Source organism: Somniosus microcephalus, chromosome 2 (genome assembly GCF_052327205.1).
Source record: "Somniosus microcephalus isolate GS21.2 chromosome 2, FLI_Smic_1.0, whole genome shotgun sequence".
Taxonomy (NCBI): Eukaryota; Metazoa; Chordata; class Chondrichthyes; order Squaliformes; family Somniosidae; genus Somniosus; species Somniosus microcephalus.
The window spans coordinates 139953206-139972265 of NC_140988.1; the positions used below are offsets into that span (position 1 = coordinate 139953206).

Here is a 19060-nt window from a genome sequence, read left to right on the forward strand (position 1 = left end):
GTAATTGAATTGAAACAACTGAGATTTTTTGAGATACCTGCCATTGGTGATATGGAGACAAGGAGGGGAGCTGTGTGTACGACAGTTGTTCATAGTTACAGGTTAGCATTTTGATTTGCAACCTTTTGCCAGTTCCCCGTCAAGGAGATAGATGGTAGGATTTTCACTAAATATATATATGACATTGTCACATATTTTCTTTATTGATTAAATTTGTTAATATTTTAAAACTAGAACAAGCTCTGCTGTGATATTCTGCTGCATATTGAGGGCTGGAGATAGATCTTGTGGTGGCACAATAATAATTCCTGTAGGTTAAACAATACCTGACAGACCAGGGTTTCCTGTTCATGTGCTGGGCATGTTACTGAACATCTTCCCTAGATAGTGAGGCTAGAGAAGACATTCTCAAAGGCACAGAGAGTTGTAACTCACCTAGGAGAGCAAAAAATCTAGAGTAAGAACAGTGTCAAAGATCTAACAATGTAAGGGAGTGTACATTTATTTTTCTTTCTCTCTAACAAGCCTCAATTTTATTTTGAATGCACAAACTATAGGCACTAATTTCTTCACTCCTACTCTATAAACATTATTATGGTTTGGCAATGCCTATTATGGTCACTTCTACTGACAATCCGTTTTTATTTCCAGATTATTAAAAAACTGAATTCAAATTCTCAAACTGCCATGGTGGAATTTGAATTCATGTTGTCTGGATTATTAGTCCAGTAACATTGTAAAATTAAGTTAAAGATTCACCTTCAATAAAGTTGACTGTTGCACTTATTCTTGCTGCCTAAAAGCTAGATTTCAGCAAGATTGGATGTGTGTGGTAACAAGGGCTCAGTTAGTAACCTTTTACCTTGTGTTTTAGTTACACTTGCACCAGTTGGATTGGGGATAGCATTGAAATATAAAATAGTTGATGTCTAACCAGTTACTAAGCTTTTCTAACTAAGTCTTAGATTCAACTTTTATGCTAGTGGACCAGTTTACTGAAAATTGAAGGCAGCAATCACAAGATTTTGGCAGTAAAATTTAAAAGCTTATATATTGAAGACTGCTAATCTTTGATCAGTGGTATCTTTTGCTGTAATACTGTACACTGGCATTAGCAATTTTGGTTTGGAAACTTCAGTTTTAGAACCAAACTAAAGATTAACCTTGCAAATTGACTCTGAGGAATGAAGTACACTCTGAGTAACCCTGATTCTGGCATAAATGTCAGTGTATCCTATTGTACCTCTTCACTCTTGTATACATTCCCAAGTAACAGCTTTTCAAAGCTTTCCACGCTGTCAAATTTCATGTAGCGACACCAACAAGTTTTTCTATTCTCATTTTTACTTCAGTATCTTTTTTTTCTTGATGTACTTTGTTAGGTTTGTGTAGACACCGGCATTATCAGATAGAATGACTAAATGAAGTGTGGTATAAGGATTTGCAAATGGCTGTCCTTATTGGTAGTTTTTAGAAATCTTCATCTGAGTGTAATCACTTCTTGCCAAATGAATTTAGCATAAATAGAGATGATATCTATAAAAGGGCTAGCACCTGCCACAGTATTTGTGCCATATGTTAGACAGGGATATCTCTATTATCGTTTTGGAAGGAGAAGGGAGAAATCATGGAATGAATCATAGAATGGTTCCAGCATAGAAGGAGGCCATTCGGCCTGTCGAGCCTGTGCCGGCTCTCTGCAAGAGCAATTCAGCTTGTTCCATTCCCCGTAGCCCTGCAAATTTCTCTCCTTCAGGTACTTATCCAATTACCTTTTGAATTCCACGATTGAGTCTGCCTCCACCACTCTTTCAAGCAGTGCATTCCAGATCATAGCCACTCACTGCATAAAAAGTTTTTCCTCATGTCACCTTTGGTTCTTTTGACAATCACCTTAAATCTGTGACCTCTGGTTCTCGACCTTTCCGCCAACGAGAACAGTTTCTCTCTATCTACTTGGTCTAGACCCAGCAAGATTTTGAACACTTCTATCAAAATCTTCTCTGCTCTAAGGAGAGCAACCCCAGCTTCTCCAGTCTATCCACATAACTGAAGTCCCTCATCCCTGGAATCATTCTCGTAAATCTTTTCTGTAATAATCAACTTTATTGTCATTGTTAGTGCACAAGTGCAGTACAACGAAATGTAGGCTTGCGGCTCCCGAGAGTGTACATTTAGATTAAGACATTTAAACATTCAACATACATTTGGCTTGTAATACATTAACATAAACATAACCATAATAAAGTGCATTGGCAGATGTGCAGGCTTTAGGGTTTATTTGTGGAGTTCAGTAGGATGACAGCCCTGGGAAAGAAGCTGTTCCTAAATCTGGTCGTACGGGTGCGAATGCATCTGTAGCGTCTCCCAGATGGCAGGAGGGCGAACAGACTGTGGCTGGGGTGGGTAGGGTCATTGATGATGATCCGTGACCTCCGTAAACAGCGTTTCTGGTATATGTGCTCTATGGTCGGTAGCCGGGTGCCGGTAATGCGTTGGGCAGTTTTGACTACCCGCTGCAGGGCTTTCCGGTCATAGTAGCTACAGCTGCCATACCACACTGTGATACAGTTCGTCAGGATGCTCTCTATTGTGCAGCGGTAAAAGTTAGAGAGGATCAGGGGTGACGGGTTACATCCCTTCAGCCTCCTTTGGAAATATAGGCGCTGCTGGGCCTTCTTCACCAGAGAGGAGGTATTGAGGGACCAGGAGAGGTCCCTCCTAAAGTACGGTGCCCAGAATTGGACACAATCCTCCAGTTGAGGCTGGACCAGTGTTTTATAAAGGTTCATCATAACTTCCTTGCTTTTATACTTTTATACACCCAGCTCTTCCAATTTTGGTACAAGCCCCCAGATGTTAGTGAGGAGGACTTTGCAGGGTCGACTGGTTTGGGTGTGCTGTTGTCGTGTCCGAAGCCGGTTGCTAGGTCGATGCCGGGTGGTCTGTCAGTTTTTATTCTTATTGCTTTTCGTAACAGTTTGTTACAACTGAGTGGCTTGCTAAGCCATTTCAGAGGGCATTTAAGAGTCAACCACATTGCTGTGGGTCTGGAGTCACATATAGGCCAGACCAGGTAAGGACGGCAGATTTCCTTCCCTAAAGGACATTAGTGTACCTGATGGATTTTTATGATGATCTAATAGTTTCACGGTCACCATTACCGACATTAAATTTATTTTCCAGATTTATTTTAATTAACTGAATTTAAATTCCCTAGTTGCCGTGGTGGAATTTGAACTCCTGTCTCTGGATCGTTAGTCCAGGCCTCTGGATTACTAGTCCAGTAACATAACCACTATGCTACCGTTCCCCCTCAATTTAAGCCAGGAGCAGTGTATTAGGAGGCTCTGTTTCACCAAGGAGGTGGTCATAGAACTCTGCCCCCTCCTGCATCCAGACCTGCAGCCTGAAAGCAGGGCGACCACGGCTCTCCCAGGAGCCCTCGAGGTCACTGGCCCTCAATTTCTTCACCATGGATCCTTCCAGTCTCCAGCAAGAAACATAGCTAACATTTCACACTTCACCATCCATCACTGCATCCAGGAGGTCACTGAGGCTCTCTACACCAGGAGAAGGGACTACGTTGTCTTCTCTCTGAGCAGAGAGAAGCAGGGGAAGTGCGCAGGTGGCTTTGCCATGATAGCGGGATTCCCCATGGTGCAGGGCGCCATCGACTGCACACACATGGCTTTGCGGGCGCTGCATAACAATCTTGAGATCTTCTGTAACTGCAAAGGCTACCACTCACTTAATGTGCAGTTGGTACGCGACCATGTGCAGTTTGTGCGCGACCACGTCCAGCGCTTCCTGATGGTCAATGTCCGCTATCCTGGCAGCAGTTATGATGCCTTCATCCTGCGTCAGTCCGGTGTGCCAGCAATCTGCCAGCCACCACATCAAACTCGAGGGTAGCTGTTCGGTGGCTAGAGCTATCTGCTCTGCACCTGGCTGATGACTCCCCTCCACAACCCCACTACTCGTGCCCAGCCCTCATATAATGAGAGCCATGCTTCCACCAGGCATATCATCGAGCAGACCATCGGGCTGCTGAAGCAATGGGGGAAGCAAAATATGCATGCTTACAGTATCAGCAGCTTATAAGTGAGCAGAGTTTGTGGGATGAGGGGGAAGTGGGATGTGAGAAGAAGGATAGGATTGAGCATACCGTTGTTGTTCCCAAGGGGATCCAACCTCGCTGGTTGCCACGGCCTCTATTATCTTCCACCCAATGATCTCCAGAAGTGTGTGCCTGATTGTGGTGATATGACTGCCATAGTTGAATAGCTGTCGGTGTGAGATGCGGGTGTGAGTATTGCAGCAGTGTTAAGGTTGTGAGAGTGAAGTGAAGCTATGATTGTGAGGTTTGAGTGGTGATTGGTAGAGATTGTTGATAGGTGAGTGCTGGGGGTGTGGTGCATTGAGCAGTGTGTGAGGCTTGTGGTGCAGATGGTGGGATATGGCATTTGCTGAAGCCTTCACTCACTGACCACCCATGTAAGGCCATTAAACTTCTAGTGGCATTGTATGGAGGACCTGGGGACTACATTGCTGGCCATCACATAATTGGCTATCTCCTGCCAGAGCCTCCTGGGTGTATGGGCTGATGGCTTGCGGGAAGAGGACAGCCCGCCTCCTCTCCACGGCCGCCTCCAGAGCCACTTCTGAGAATCTTCTTGCTCTCTTCCTGTGCTGAGGCTCAGCCATCTCTTTGGTAGCTTCTGCTTCTAGGTGCAGTTCCATGTGGAATGAAAATGAGATGCTGCTGCATCAGTCCACCTCTCCTTTAAGTACTGAATAAAGCCTAGGCCAAACATGACTGGGAATTGGACTACACCCGATATTGGCCCACCTGCTGAGTGGTAAGCCAATGAGCAGCGGTTTTAGCACTGAGAGCAGCACTATAATCATGTTAATATGGACTGAGCACGAATTTTGTGTGCTACCTAGACCAGTTTCACCTGGCGCAGCTTAATAGCACTGGGCCATGACACTGCCCGTTTTCAGGCCATATCCAATTTCTAGGCCTGTGTATTAAATATATGTTCCTTTACCAAGCGATGGTGCGCCGTAGAATCTTCGGCCCCGATCTTTACTGGGCGGGATTTCCAAGCGGGTGGGAGGAGTTCTGGGGCCCCTCGAACACTGTGGAATCACTCCACAGCGTGCGTGTTTTTATTCAACAGAATCCCTGCCTGGAAGCCAGCCTGTTTGACAGGCTTGGCTCCCTGTCGGGCGGGGAACGCTCCGGAAGAGGCGGCAGCCCAAGAGCAGGTAAGTTCATGCTTCTGGGGTAGAAATCGTGAAGGGGGTGGGTACAGAGCGGCTTGTGGGCTGGGGGGGTGATAGCGGGGGATTGGAGACAGATCGAGGGCAGAGATGAGGGGTCGAGGATTGCAGGGGCAGGGGTGGGGGGGGAGGTCCATTCATGGGGGTTGTCGGTGTTTGCGGGGAGGGAGGCGGTGATGTGGTGGGGGATCTGATCGCAGGGATGGGAGTAGGTTAGGCTGGGAGGAAACACTCCTGCTCCTGGCCCACAAGCAGTGCTAAAAAGACACTTCCCTCTTCCTCGCACCAGTCCTCACCTTCCTTTAGCTGCCGACCAGGGGTAAACCTGGAAGAGAGATAAAATCTGAGGCACGCAGCCTCCTTAAAATATTTAAATGGGAGGGGGTTGGTTGCCCGCCCTCCCCATCACACATCCGTTAAAACCAGGAGTTGGTAGGTTTGAGTCCGGTTGGCTTCGGGTTTGCGATTTAAATTTTTTTACATCCCACCCGACCTAAACCCACCTGTTTTTGAGGGTTAAAATTCTCCTCTTCAGCACCAGACTCCATACTGACCTAGGTTCAACACATACGGATTCTCTTTTGGAGTTTGTTATTTTCCTTATTTCTTAAATGATGACAATATTTGGGCCCAGAGAAATAGATGGGAAAAAAACACAATATTTTAGTATCTTCCTATTTTACTAGGATTGAGATTTTGGGATTCAGGAGTACAAAACTCAAATCTGCCTCCTCTGTAAATTCTCCTGAAGACACAGGAGGAAATTGATTGTTCCTTCTGCTTCTCCAGAAATCCACTGCACTGGGGATCAAATGTAGACCAATTTCGTTCACTTGGGCTACCTGGTACCTTTTCAACTCCTAGGCTATGAGCGATTCGGATAGCCTGCTGCTATCTTAAGAAGAGGTATTTTATCATTTGGGTGGATGGGTGGCAGATACGTGGGCAGACTGCTCGTCAGGGGCAGCGAGAGGCCTGAACCATTTCAGAGGCTGCACCTCATATGAATAGAACCAGTGAGCAAACAGCTTGCCAGATTCAGGCTGGCACAATATCATATCAGACAGCCCAGAGGACACCTGGCTTAGCAGCAAGATAATTCGTAGCAGAGGGAATTCACAGTCATGGGGGCAGGCGGAGAGGGAAGCTTGGGGCAGCAGTGGCCAAGATTATTTTTGTGAGGCACAAATGAGCCTTCACTTAATTGACAGGTTCTACTGAGTGGAGCATCTGTGGCTAAGGCTCCGCCCAGTAGGCCATTAAAATGGCTCTGGGATCCTTGCTACGTAATAGCACCCTGATTTAAATGTATTCATGAGGCTCCCACTTCAGTCAGGTGGGTGCCTCAGCCGCCTATTAAACCAGCGGTGTGAAGGTGGCGGTGGGGTGGAAAACTGGCACTAGTTAACATCCCCCGTAATTTTTTTTTTTACTTCAGGTCACTCAGGATTTAAACTTTTCGGTTCTCTTCCCATCATTTAATGTTCTTTTTGAAGCATACTGTTCTGGGGCTGAACCTTGCAGACCAGTTAATTCCCACATTTGATCTCTGGTCTGTGCTGAATTAGCTGATTTGAGTCAGGAGCAACGTTTGAGTGTTACATTTAGCCTCAATAACCCGAGAATTAGTGAGAGGTAAAATCATTGTGCATTCCAATTCCTAATCGCTGTTCTAGTGAGCCCTGTGTTGAGTGAGTATGGGTAGTGTAGACATCTGGCCAGCTGTGATACCATTCCATGGTTGAAGAGCCTGCCAACTCTCTTGCAAGGCTTATAAATGATAATTAGCTTCTTGGGTGCAGTCTAGAATTCATTAGTGATCTTTGCCAATTTTTCCAAAGCAGTTAAAGTAACTAGGCCGGTTCAACCAGAACAGAGCCTGCTGCAACGATAGTCAGTGATGGCTGAATGTCCTCTGTTATTGCCCGCTATTATACAGACATTTGCAGGCAGCATGGGAACAAGCTTTGTAATCAAAAAGCCATTTTAAACAAGTGCGCTCTGGACCATGTGGCAGCCATCTTCATTAAAACCTCAGTCTGCTCCCACACACGTCTCCGTCTTTATCTGTTCTTGTCATAAATTATTCTACAAAGGCACTGACTAACTGTTTACATCAGTGAGGTGTGGGTCAGATTGAAATTTAAAATAATGACATTCAATTTTTCAATAAATTAACCCACAACAAGAACATGTCTTCTAATTTTCAAACACATTTTGCATAAATGCTAACTTTTGGAAGTGAAGTTTGACGTTTTTATTGTGCTAAAAGCCCTTTGAATTTGAACAGCACAGAACAAACTTCCTTCAACTTTCTAATTTATTCAGGTAACTGAACTGGGTGGTTGGCTGGAGACAGAAACTGGGAACTGTTGAGCTTAGTGGTATTGAGATTTAATTCCCATTTCAAAGTTACACCTGAGAATAACTGAGTTACTGAAACTGAGGAGGTAGATTTTGACTTTGTGCGATAATGTAAAGCGGGCGATGGAGAATCGGCAGCGTGCTTTACATCTCTCCTGATTTTTTTATTTCCATTGACTTCATGACCGAGATGTAAAATGAGCTGCTGATTTTGTTGTCACCCATTTTACACTCTTGCACAAAGTCAAAATCTACCCCAGAGACTGTAGTGAAGTCTCTCTGGCTATTGCTCACCATTTCCTTATAGCTACTACATTGTTCCTTTTTGAAAGACTACCTAGGGGTAGTACAGTTCTGGAGAAAATACAGGTACAGTCCCCACTGCTTATAGCGGCCACGTTGGTGTTAACACGATTTGACCGATATAAACAGTGGACAGTAAAGTGCAAAGTGTTAAAATAAAAATAGTGCCCATAGCCAGTTTGACTTCCAGCTCCACCTTGTTCATGGAGGAGGGACACATACTTTGGAAGGCAAAGAGATCTTGCGGCCTGAGCGATGGCTGGTAAGTACGTGTAATCCTGTCACTCGGCCACTATTTCACCAGACTCCCGGATACAAACAGTGACACTGCAGTACTGCGGCACTCTCCGGTGAATAGTTAACCATACTTAATCGCACTTTAACAAGGTGCAAAATGTTTATTGAATTGTCCTAAATAGCCAATTGGCTTAATGTGTTAGAAGCGGCACCTGTGTAATTGATTTCAGTGGAAATGACAAATAGTTAGTGCCATTTGCCCATGATAAGCATGGACGGTATAAGTAGTAAGGATTGTAATTGTATGAACACAGTGACTCATTGTTAGAACTGCACCCGCTGTCTCCAAGGAACAGGTAGTAACATTGATAGTATTATTGCTAATCTCCTCCTAAAGCTGATCATACACAGCCGAAGTATCTATCATTATTCTACAAGGGCACTGCATGTTAGCAGGATATGTGGAGATAGATTGAATAACTTAATTTAACATACTGTCAGGAAATGTCGTCTTGCCATTGCTAATATGTAGCCTGAGTTGCCACTGTTTTAAGCTTCAGTTGCAAATATACAGTATATTGTTTCCCAGCATAATGGTATCTTGATTCATTGCCTATCTTCACAAACACTGACCTACACCAAAATCATTGCCTCTACAGTCATCCCTTTAAAGGAAGCGACAGTTTTGCCAATAAATACTTGACTCATGGGTCATGTACAAGTGTTTGTTTACTTTTAATGAGTATTACTTTAAAATATTGGTATCCCTCCCATTTTATTTTGTGAAGAATGGATCAAATGTTTCAGCCAAGAGTACCCTTTAGCAGCACATTAGACCTGACATATTAATGTCAATGGGATTGGGTGGCTTGGAGACTGATCATTTTCATGGTCAGGCCTCATTTTAATATTCATGGCCAGCTATCTGTTCGTTTGGAGGCACAGACAGGCAACGCACCAAAGGGGGGACAGGAACGCGGGAAATCTGGCAGCCCCTCCGGGTGCCAAGATGGCATTTTCTGGGGAGAGGTAATCCTGGGGAAGAGCAGCGAAGAGTCAGACATCGAGGAGTCGCACCAAGGCTTTTTCTGGCCCTCCAAAAATTGCTTAAAAACAACCTAGATCCCCTGTTTTTGGAGCAGCGTGCACAGACCCTTGAAGGATTGCTTAGGCTGCTTTGTTTCTGGCAGGAGACTTGGCTACCTGTCTGAAGGCCCCAATCAAAATGGCAGCAGGCCGAACGACCGCAGGAGCGAAGCAGTGAGCCTGTATTCTAATTCTGGGCACGCTAAAACACTGTTCCTGCCAAAAACAAGGACAAAAATCCAGACCATATATTCCAATATCTCTACCAGTTTGTTTACCAAATTTCCTTTCTCATCTTAGTCTCTTTTTTAATTTTCTTTTTTATTCAGAGAAAATATGGAGGGGAGGAAAAGTCATTTTCAATTTTTTTTTAAGTGGAAGTAGAATAGAAGAATAATAGAATTGCACAGCACAGAAGACCATTGGGCCCGTTGTGCCTGCGCTGACTCTTTGAAAGAGCTGTCCAATTTAGTCCCACACCCCAGCTATTTCCCCATAACCCTGCAAATTAGTCCTCTTCAAGTACATGTCCAATTGCCTCTTGAATGTTCCTATGGGATCTGATTCCACCAGCCTTTCAGGTAGTAGGTTCTAGATCTTAACCCTCTGTGTGAAGACATTTCTCCTAATTTCCCCTCTAATTCTTTTGCCAATTATTTTAAAGCCACAACCTTGGGTTACCAACCCACTTACCAGAGGAAATAGTTTCTCCCTACTTGCTCTATCAAAACCCCTCATAATTTTGAATACCACTATTAGGTCTCCCCTTAACCTTCTCTGCTCTAAGGAGAACAATTCCAGCTTCTCCAAACTCTCCACATAACTGAACTCCCTCATCCCTGGTCCATCCTAGTAAATCTCCTCTGTACCTTCTCCAGGGCCTTGACATCCTTGTGTGGTGCCCAGAATTGTACACAATACTCCACTGAGGCCTAACCAGTAATTTGTAAAGGTTTAGCAAGACTTCCTTGGTTTTGTATTCAATGCACCTATTTTACAAAGCCAAGTATACCATACACTTTATAACTGCCTTATCAACTTGCCCTGCCACCTTCAAGGATTTGTGAATATTGTTTGTGTTTTTGTATCTTTAAAATAAAGCATTGCAGGAACAATTAAGGGGCTGAAATGTCTATGGGGGATGCAAGTGCACCCTCTGTATGAACTTGAATTCACTTTGGAGAGACCAGTTCAGTTATTTTATTGACTAAAATATGCCATTGGCCCCAGCCTGCATGTGCTCAGAGGAGTTGTGATGCTATTAGAAGATAAAACGATTATTGCTGCTTTCTGTTTCTAAAAATAGGAAAGTGAAGACATAGCACATGTCAATGGCATAAAATTTGCATTAACCCACTCGGAGAGTTCCAAAGTAAATCATGTGACTTTTTGTATCTTTCTCTCAGGCTACAGGCTTTTCACAGTCACCTACCGCCCCTTGTCCGCCTCTGGCATATGCACCCTGTGCACCATATGTTAATTATGGACATCCATACGGGATCCCCATCCACTATCCAGGCCCGGCATTGCTAACGACACAGACAGAAAGTAGAGGTTATCAGCACCCCATGGTGAGTACTAGTCGGTTTGGTTTGAAATCCTAAAAATATACAGAGAAATTGTAACTTGTACCTCATCCCTAAAGGGAAAGTCAGGTGTAAGGGAAGCACAGTACTTTTTGTTTAAAGTAGTCCTGCCCATGTCTATGTCTATATAGTCCTTTTCTGTAAGAAAAGTTGAAAGTTCCTACTTCAGTGGAGACCCTCCTTGCCAGATCTCTTTCCTCCATGCTGCCCTGGTAACATCACTGAAGAGCGGATCTGCTTGTGTTTCTGACCGGCCTCATCTGATTTTAATGGCGAACCAGCCTGCGGGTCAATGCAGAACAACCCAACCTCAGGAAAATACATTGCATACTACAGTCATTTGGTTTTGTGTAGACAAAGGCGAGTACTTTGAACAAGTGGGGGGGAGGTTCCTAGAGAGCAAATAATAAAAATGACAACTGAGAAGGTAATAGACTTAGGTAGCAGTGGGGAAATTAAAAACCAGAGCGTGTCAGGAAGGGGCAGAAGGTATGGAGTAAAAGGTAAAGTAATAAAAAGGGCAAAAGCAGGAACTAAGTGTCACAAAACATCTTTGAAAGTTCTCTATCTGAATGCATGTAGCATTCGTAACAAAATATGATCTTGTGGCCATTACAGAAACATGGCTGCAGGGTGACAATGCCTGGGAATTAAACATACCAGGTTATTTAACGATCAGGAAGGACAGGCAGGAAGGAAGGGGAGGTGGGGTGGCTATGTTAATAAAGGAAGGAATCACTGTAAAACAGAGAAATGATATTGGGTCAAAAGATCAGGATAATGAAACAGTTTGGGTGGAGGAAAGGAACAATAAGGGGAAAAAACACTAGTGGGCGTACTCTATAGGCCTCCGAACAGTGGCAACTCTGTTGGACGGAGTATCAATCAGGAAATAATTGAGGCTTGTAATAAGGGAACATCTATAATTATGGGGGATTTCAACTATCATATTAATTGGACAAATCAAATTGGGCAGAGCAGCCTTGAGGATGAGTTCATTGAGTGTATTAGGGATGGGTTTCTTGAGCAGTATGTAACTGAACCGACCAGGGGGCAAGCAACCTTCGATCTGGTCCTGTGTAACGAGACGGGATTAATTAAAAATGTCCTAGTAAAGGATCCCCTTGGAATGAGTGACCATAACATGGTTGAATTCCATATTCAATTAGAGGGTGAGAAGGTTGGATCTCAAACAAGCGTGCTAAGCTTGAATAAAGGAGACTATGAAGGTATGAGAGCGGAATTGAGTAGAGTGGATTGGGAAAATAGATTAAAGGGTAAGACGATACATGATCAGTGGTGTACATTTAAGGAGTTATTTTACAACTTCCAAAAAATATATATTCCACTGAGAAGAAAAGGGTGTAAAAGAAAAGACAGCCATCCGTGGCTAAGTAAAGAAATTAAGGATAGTATTCGACTAAAAACAAGGGCATATAAGGTAGCCAAATCTAATGGGAGGATAGAGGATTGGGGAAACTTTAAAAGACAGCAAAAAATAACAAAAAGATTGATTAAGAAAGGGAAGATAGATTATGAAAGTAAATTAGCAAAAAATATAAAAACAGATAGTAAGAGTTTTTATAGTTATATAAAAAGAAAAAGGGTGGCTAAAGTAAATGTTGGTCCCTTAGAGGATGAGACCGGGAAATTAATGGTGGGAAATATGGAGATGGCAAAAACACTGAATATTTTACATCAGTCTTTACAGTAGAAGACACTAAGAATATCCCAACACTGGACAAACAGGGGGCTAAAGGGGGGGAGGAGCTAAACACGATCAAAATCACTAAGGAAGTGGTACTCGGTAAAATAATGGGACTCAAGGCGGATAAATCACCTGGACCTGATGGCTTACATCCTAGGGTCTTGAGGGAAGTGGCGGTAGGGATTGTGGATGCATTGGTAATAATTTTCCAAAACTCCCTGGACTCGGCAAAGGTCCCGGCAGACTGGAAAACTGCTAGTGTAACACCCTTACTTAAAAAGGGCAGTAGACAGAAGGCTGGAAACTATAGACCGGTTAGCCTAACATCTGTGGTAGGTAAAATTTTGGAGTCCATTATTAAGGAGACAGTAACAGGACATTTGGATAATCATAATTTAATAAGACAAAGTCAGCATGGTTTTATGAAGGGGAAGTCATGTTTGACAAATTTGCTGGAGTTCTTTGAGGAAGTAACGTATAGGGTGGATAAAGGGGAACCAGTGGACGTAGTGTATTTAGACTTCCAAAAGGCATTTGACAAGGTGCCACACAAAAGATTATTGCTTAAGATAAAAAATCACGGGATTGGGGGTAATATTCTGGCATGGATAGAGGATTGGTTATCTAACAAGGCAGAGAGTTGGGATAAATGGTTCATTCTCAGACTGGCAATCAGTAACTAGTGGTGTTCCGCAGGGGTCAGTGCTGGGTCCCCAACTCTTTACAATCTATATTAACGATTTGGAGGAGGGGACCGAGTGTAACATATCAAAGTTTGCAGATGATACTAAGATGGGAGGGAAAGTAGTGAGTGAGGAGGACATAAAAAACCTGCAAGGGGACATCGACAGGCTAAGTAAGTGGGCAGAGATTTGGCAGATGGAATACAATACTGGAAAGTGTGAGGTTATGCACTTTGGCAGGAAAAATTGTAGAGCAAGTTATTATCTTAATGGCAAGAAACTGGAAAGTACTGAAGTACAAAGGGATCTGGGGGTCCTGGTGCACGAAATCAAAAGGTTAGTATGCAGGTGCAGCAAGTGATTAAGAAGGCCAATGGAATGTTGGCTTTCATTGCTAGGGGGATAGAATATAAAAATAGGGAGGTATTGCTTCAGTTGTACAAGGTATTGGTGAGGCCGCACCTGGAATACTGCGTACAGTTTGGTGTCCATACTTAAGAAAGGACATACTTGCTCTCGAGTCAGTACAAAGAAGGTTCACTCGGTTAATCCCGGGGATGAGGGGATGGACCTATGAGGAGAGGTTGAGTAGATTGGGACTCTACTCATTGGAGTTCAGAAGAATGAGAGGCGATCTTATTGAAACATATAAGATTGTGAAGGGGTCGGATCGGGTGGATGCGGGGAAGATGTTCCCAATGATGGGTGAAACTAGAACTAGGGGGCATAGTCTTAGAATAAGGGGCTGCTCTTTCAAAACTGAGATGAGGAGGAACTACTTCACTCAGAGGGTGGTAGGTCCATGGAATATGCTGCCCCAAAAAGCTGTAGAAGCTACATCATTACATAAATTTAAAACAGAAATAGACAGTTTCCTAGAAGTAAAGGGAATTAAGGCTTACGGGGAGCGGGCAGGAATTTGGACATGAGTCTAGGTTCGGATCGGTCATGGCCCTGTGGGTAGCGGAGCGGGCCCAGGGGCCGTGTAGCCTGATCCTGCTCCTATTTCGTGTGTCTAATTCTGTTAGATTCAGGAGATGGTTCTGTGATAGTGGATTGGCGGTTAGGATCAGATCAGCCATGATCTTATTGAATGGCGGAGCAGGCTCGAGGGGCCGATTGGCCTACTCCTGCTCCTATTTCTTATGTTCTTATGTAAAGGTCCTCTCACTCTCTCTCTCTCTCTCTGCCCTCATACAAACTGTCTTTCCCAAACTATAACTGATAAAGTATAATTGCAGTAGCTGAAAATGAAACAACTTGTTATTTGTGAATGTGACTGGATTTCATTTATTTTCTCCTGAAAGAACAAGAATGAGTTTTCTTGTTTTTAATTCCAGAAAACTCGAGCTTAACAATTGGGCCACTAGCTGCCATCCATTTGCGCCGCTGTCCTGGTGAAAAATGGTGGCCACCACTCTAGCGCCATTCTCTGGCACAGGACTCGGCGGCCGCCATTTGATGAGGTCCTTAGCAACGCTAGCCCTGGACATTCCGTAAATGAAGAGAAGGTGACGTCAGTCAGTGTGCAAGGCCAATTCATTAAATATATTCAAGAAGGAGTTGGATATATTTCTTAAGGCTAAAGGGATCAAGGGATATGGGGAGAAAGCAGGGACAGGGTACTGAATTTGGATGATCAGCCATGATCTCATTAAATGGCGGAGCAGGCTCGAGGGGCCGAATGGCCTACTCCTGCTCCTATCTTCTATGTTTTTATGACCCCTCACTGAACTTTGACCTTAGCACTGAGTTCAGCGCTGGGTCCTAAGCTCGCTCTGAAAAGCACACATTCAGTAGGCTGACAAACATTGTCAGCACCTCTTAAAGGGACACACATCTTTTAGGTAAGCTTGAATTTAAGCTTTTGGACTGGATTTTTTAAAATTTTATTGAAGTGGCTTAGTGCAATACATACTAAAGTTTTTTTTTTAAGAGTGCAGGGAGTGCTGCTGGATGCTTGCAAGGCCTCGGATGGTAAAGGAAGGCCTCTGAGAAGAAAGAAAATGCTGGAAACACTCAGCAACTCAGGCAGCATCTATGGAGAGAGAAAAACCAGAGTTCACGTCTCAGGTCGAGATGCTGCCTGACCTGCTGAGTATTCCCAGCATTTTATGCTTTTATTTCAGATTTAGAGCATCACAGCATCTGCTCGCAGAGTGAAGAGGAGGGCGCAGAAGAGGAGGATGCAGAAGAGTAAGGATGCAGCCCAGACAGCTCTTTTTCTGGCCGGGATATCCGGGATCGAATCATCCGCCTGCAGTACCAGTGACCACAACCCCAATTCCCCTTTCAACGTTTGCCCCACACCTTGCCTTCCCTCTGTTACTGTCAATCACAGCACCCTGAGAGGGCAGATGGGACCTCGGTTTAACGTCTCATCCGAAGGACACCACCTCGAACAATACAGCACTCCCTCACTGCAATTATCAGCAGAGATTATGTGCTCAAGTCCTGGAGTGGGGCTGTGAACTTTCAACCTCTGACTCAGAGATGCAAAGTCTGACACCTGCACATGTATGTGGGTCTGCACTATTTGTCCCATTTTCATATTCATTTCAACTGTCAAGCCATATCTACATTGTCAGGGAACATTTGAACTGCAATCAAGTTACCAATGATGGATTCATAATGCAAGTGGGACTAATTGGATAGCTCTTTCAAAGAGCCGGCACAGGCACGATGGGTCGAATGGCTACCTTCTGTGCTGTATGATTCTATATCTGTTTGCCACCTAACCAAAGGTGGCTTTGAATTTTAAATTTTAAATTCTACAATAGGTCTGTACTTTTGGAAGAATGCTCGAGGATCAGGCTGTTACAGGGTCTTATCCTGGAGTATTCCTTTAATCCTGCTGCTTATCACAGTCTCCTTTCTGCCATTTCTCACTCTGCTCTGAGTTCAAAGTAGATTTTGAATTTATCTTTTGTACCAGGTACACTTTTTCAATGGAGAAGCATTTGTAATTCCTGTCTAATCTAACAAGATTATGTTTCATATTTGTGGACGAGATGGATTGAAACATTTTTTTAAAAAATCATTGCATAACCTACCATTAACATCTGAGCTATTCCTCTGATATTTGTACTAAAGAATGCAAAGCTCTCGTCATTTTCATCATCCGTCCAATAGATTTGCAGTAATCTTGTTCAATTTTAATATACATATAATTATTCTGTAATTTGCAGCCAGAGTATCCATGGTATATGCCATACTCCAACCAGCTTTCACCAGATCAGCAAAATAGTCAAAAATGCAGGCCAAAAGGTAAGAAATGGACCAGTCCAATACTAATGCATTTTAAATAAACTTCTTGCTATTCTTGGGATTAAGGTGTAGGGGTGTAAATTCAATTCCACATATCAATCAAACTTGTCCTTTTGGCTCAGTACTTCGTATATTATACGGAAAATTTTCATTCTTGAGATTTCTATTTATAGCTTGATGACTGATAATCATTGTCTTATGTCTGTATATATCTATGTTTAACACTTACTGGAAGATCTGCATTCAAATGCAAAGAAACTAATTTTGAAAATTGTATTAAATTAATCCTAAACTTTTATTTCCACATTTAATTTCAGATATTACCTCAGCAAAAAGACATCTGAAATAGCAGCTTTTGGAATAAAAGCAATTGCTATGAATATTTATCAATGCCTTCAAACAACACTAGGCCTTTGCTGACCATCGGCCTGATGCAGCTGCCACTGTAATATTTTAATGTATGTTGTTTGTTTCCCTGTCTAAGAGAAACCATAATAACATATTAAAGAATGATTCAAAAGTTTGCCTTCCTGACTGTGTCGACAATAACAACAATTTATATTTACATAGCTCCTTTAATGTAGTAAAACGTCCCATGGCGCTTGACAGGAGCATTATCAAACACAATTTGACACCAAGTCACATAAGGTGAAGAGGTAGGTTTTAAGGAGCATCTTAAAGGAGGAGAGAGGCGGAGAGATTTAGGGAGGGAATTTCAAAACTTAGGGCCTAGACAGCTTAGGGCTGCCAATAGTGGGGTGATAGATTACGTATTAGAAAATATTGTAACTTGGCCAGTGCATTATTGTTTTTCTTTTTGTTGATTTGGCTCAGTTTGTAGCACTTGTGTCTCTGACTTCAAGCTTTGCTGGTTTGTGTTGGCAGCCTTGCCTTCAGCTGCTGAGGCCCTAAGGTCTGGAATTTCCTCCCTAAACCTCTTTACCTCTCTTTCCTCCTTTTAAGACCCTCCTTAAAACCTATCTCTTTGACCAAGCTTTTGATCACCTACCCTAATGTCTCCTTCTTTGGCTCAGTGTCAATTTTTGTTTGATTATGCTCCTGTGAAGTGCCTTTGGATGTTTACTGCATTAAAGGTGCTATATAAATGCAAGTTGTTATTGTTGTTTTTGTGCTCCATTGCAGGGCCTCAGCACATAATCTCGGCTCAGTGCAATACTGAGGGAGTGCTGCATTGTTGTCGGTGACATTCTTTGGAGGAGGCATTAAACTGAGTCCCTGACTGCCTTTTCTAATGTTCAAGGACCCAATGTTATTTTTGAATGATCTTTCCAGTTTCTTGGCCAATATTCCTCCCTCAACCAACACCAGCAACAACAAATTGACTGGCCATTCATCTCACTGCTGTTTGGAGGACTTGACTGTATATAAAATGGCTGTCACGTTTGTCCACAATAATTGTTCTACCGTGTAACTTCATTCTATGTGAAATGCTTTGGGACCTTTTGAGGGGCATGAGAATGTGCTTATATAAATACAAGTTTTTCTTGTTCAGAAGCTGATTTGTTACTAGTGCTAAAATGCATGTCTCAGATGTTAAATACCTTACTTTCTAAATTGTATGTGAGCAGCCAGTCTTGCTGGGATATTAAAAAAAAATAATAAGTTGGTCTTCTCAAGATGAATTTGTATAAGTTAAAATTGTTTTGAAGTAATACCTCATCAGAGGTCAGGAGTGCATCTCGACCTCCAAAACCAGTGAGTGGTCCTAAGTCTTGTTGTTCTTTGGCCCTCCATTATTTTGTGTAATAATAAATTTGGGGTAAAAATTACTTGGAAAAAGAAATTCTTCCCTTGTCACTAAAGATGATTTCCCATCTGAGCTGTTTAACTGTCCAGGTGAGGAAGCCATAAAGGAGATCTGACATGGGTGGTATAAAATTAAAGGGAAATTTGCACATTCTGATTGAATTTGCAATCTGGATAGGAATTTTGCTCAAGTGGTTTGAAATTTTAATCCACATTACTTCTATAATATTTTGAACTTCCATTTTCAGTTTTTTTTATATAAATCCAAGGAAAGCTTTCTCTTACATTTCCAAATAGGTCAACCAGGAAAATGACTTCAGTGTTTATTTGGGCACTGATTAGCATTCATTATTCAGGTTGCATGAAAACATTTCTCAATTTCCACTGCTATAGAATAACCATTGTTATAGTAATATCTTTGAACCAACCTATTGTCATCCTGATAAACTCTGTATATTTTAAATGTTGAATGCTTTGTAACATATTGTGACTGTTTAATATCATACAACTTTTTTAACTAATGGGAAAGAGAGATTTAACCTGACAATTTGTGTGTTTATTTGGAAGAGGGTTGTTGCATCTTTAGAGTATGCATGTTTAACGGAACACATTCACATATTTCTCCAGGTTCAGCTGTATTCATTGTAATCTAGTAAAATAATGTCAATAGGAGTTTGAAAAGTAATTGCATCAGAACACAAATGCTGGGTGGTACTTTTGGATTACAATTATGGTCTTGTGTTGGTAATCATAGAATAGTACAGCACAGA

The 19060-nt window shown here is 42.7% G+C and overlaps 1 protein-coding gene across 6 annotated transcripts in view; it reads left to right on the forward strand.

The window, feature by feature from the left end:
* LOC147122981 (TNFAIP3-interacting protein 1-like) overlaps positions 1–18837 on the forward strand; it is a 164903-nt gene extending 146066 nt beyond the window's left edge. For 5 of the 6 annotated variants that reach the window (XM_085963017.1, XM_085963031.1, XM_085963040.1 and 2 more), the window contains 3 exons: positions 10686–10850; positions 16445–16523; positions 16841–18313. In XM_085963017.1, coding sequence (XP_085819143.1) covers positions 10686–10850; positions 16445–16523; positions 16841–16872 — 276 coding nt within the window. In that variant the 3' untranslated portion in view covers positions 16873–18313. Of the gene's footprint in view, positions 1–10685; positions 10851–16444; positions 16524–16840 lie in introns of all 6 variants that reach the window. The other variant, XM_085963027.1, reaches the window with a different exon arrangement.
* The last annotated feature ends 223 nt before the right edge of the window (positions 18838–19060 follow it).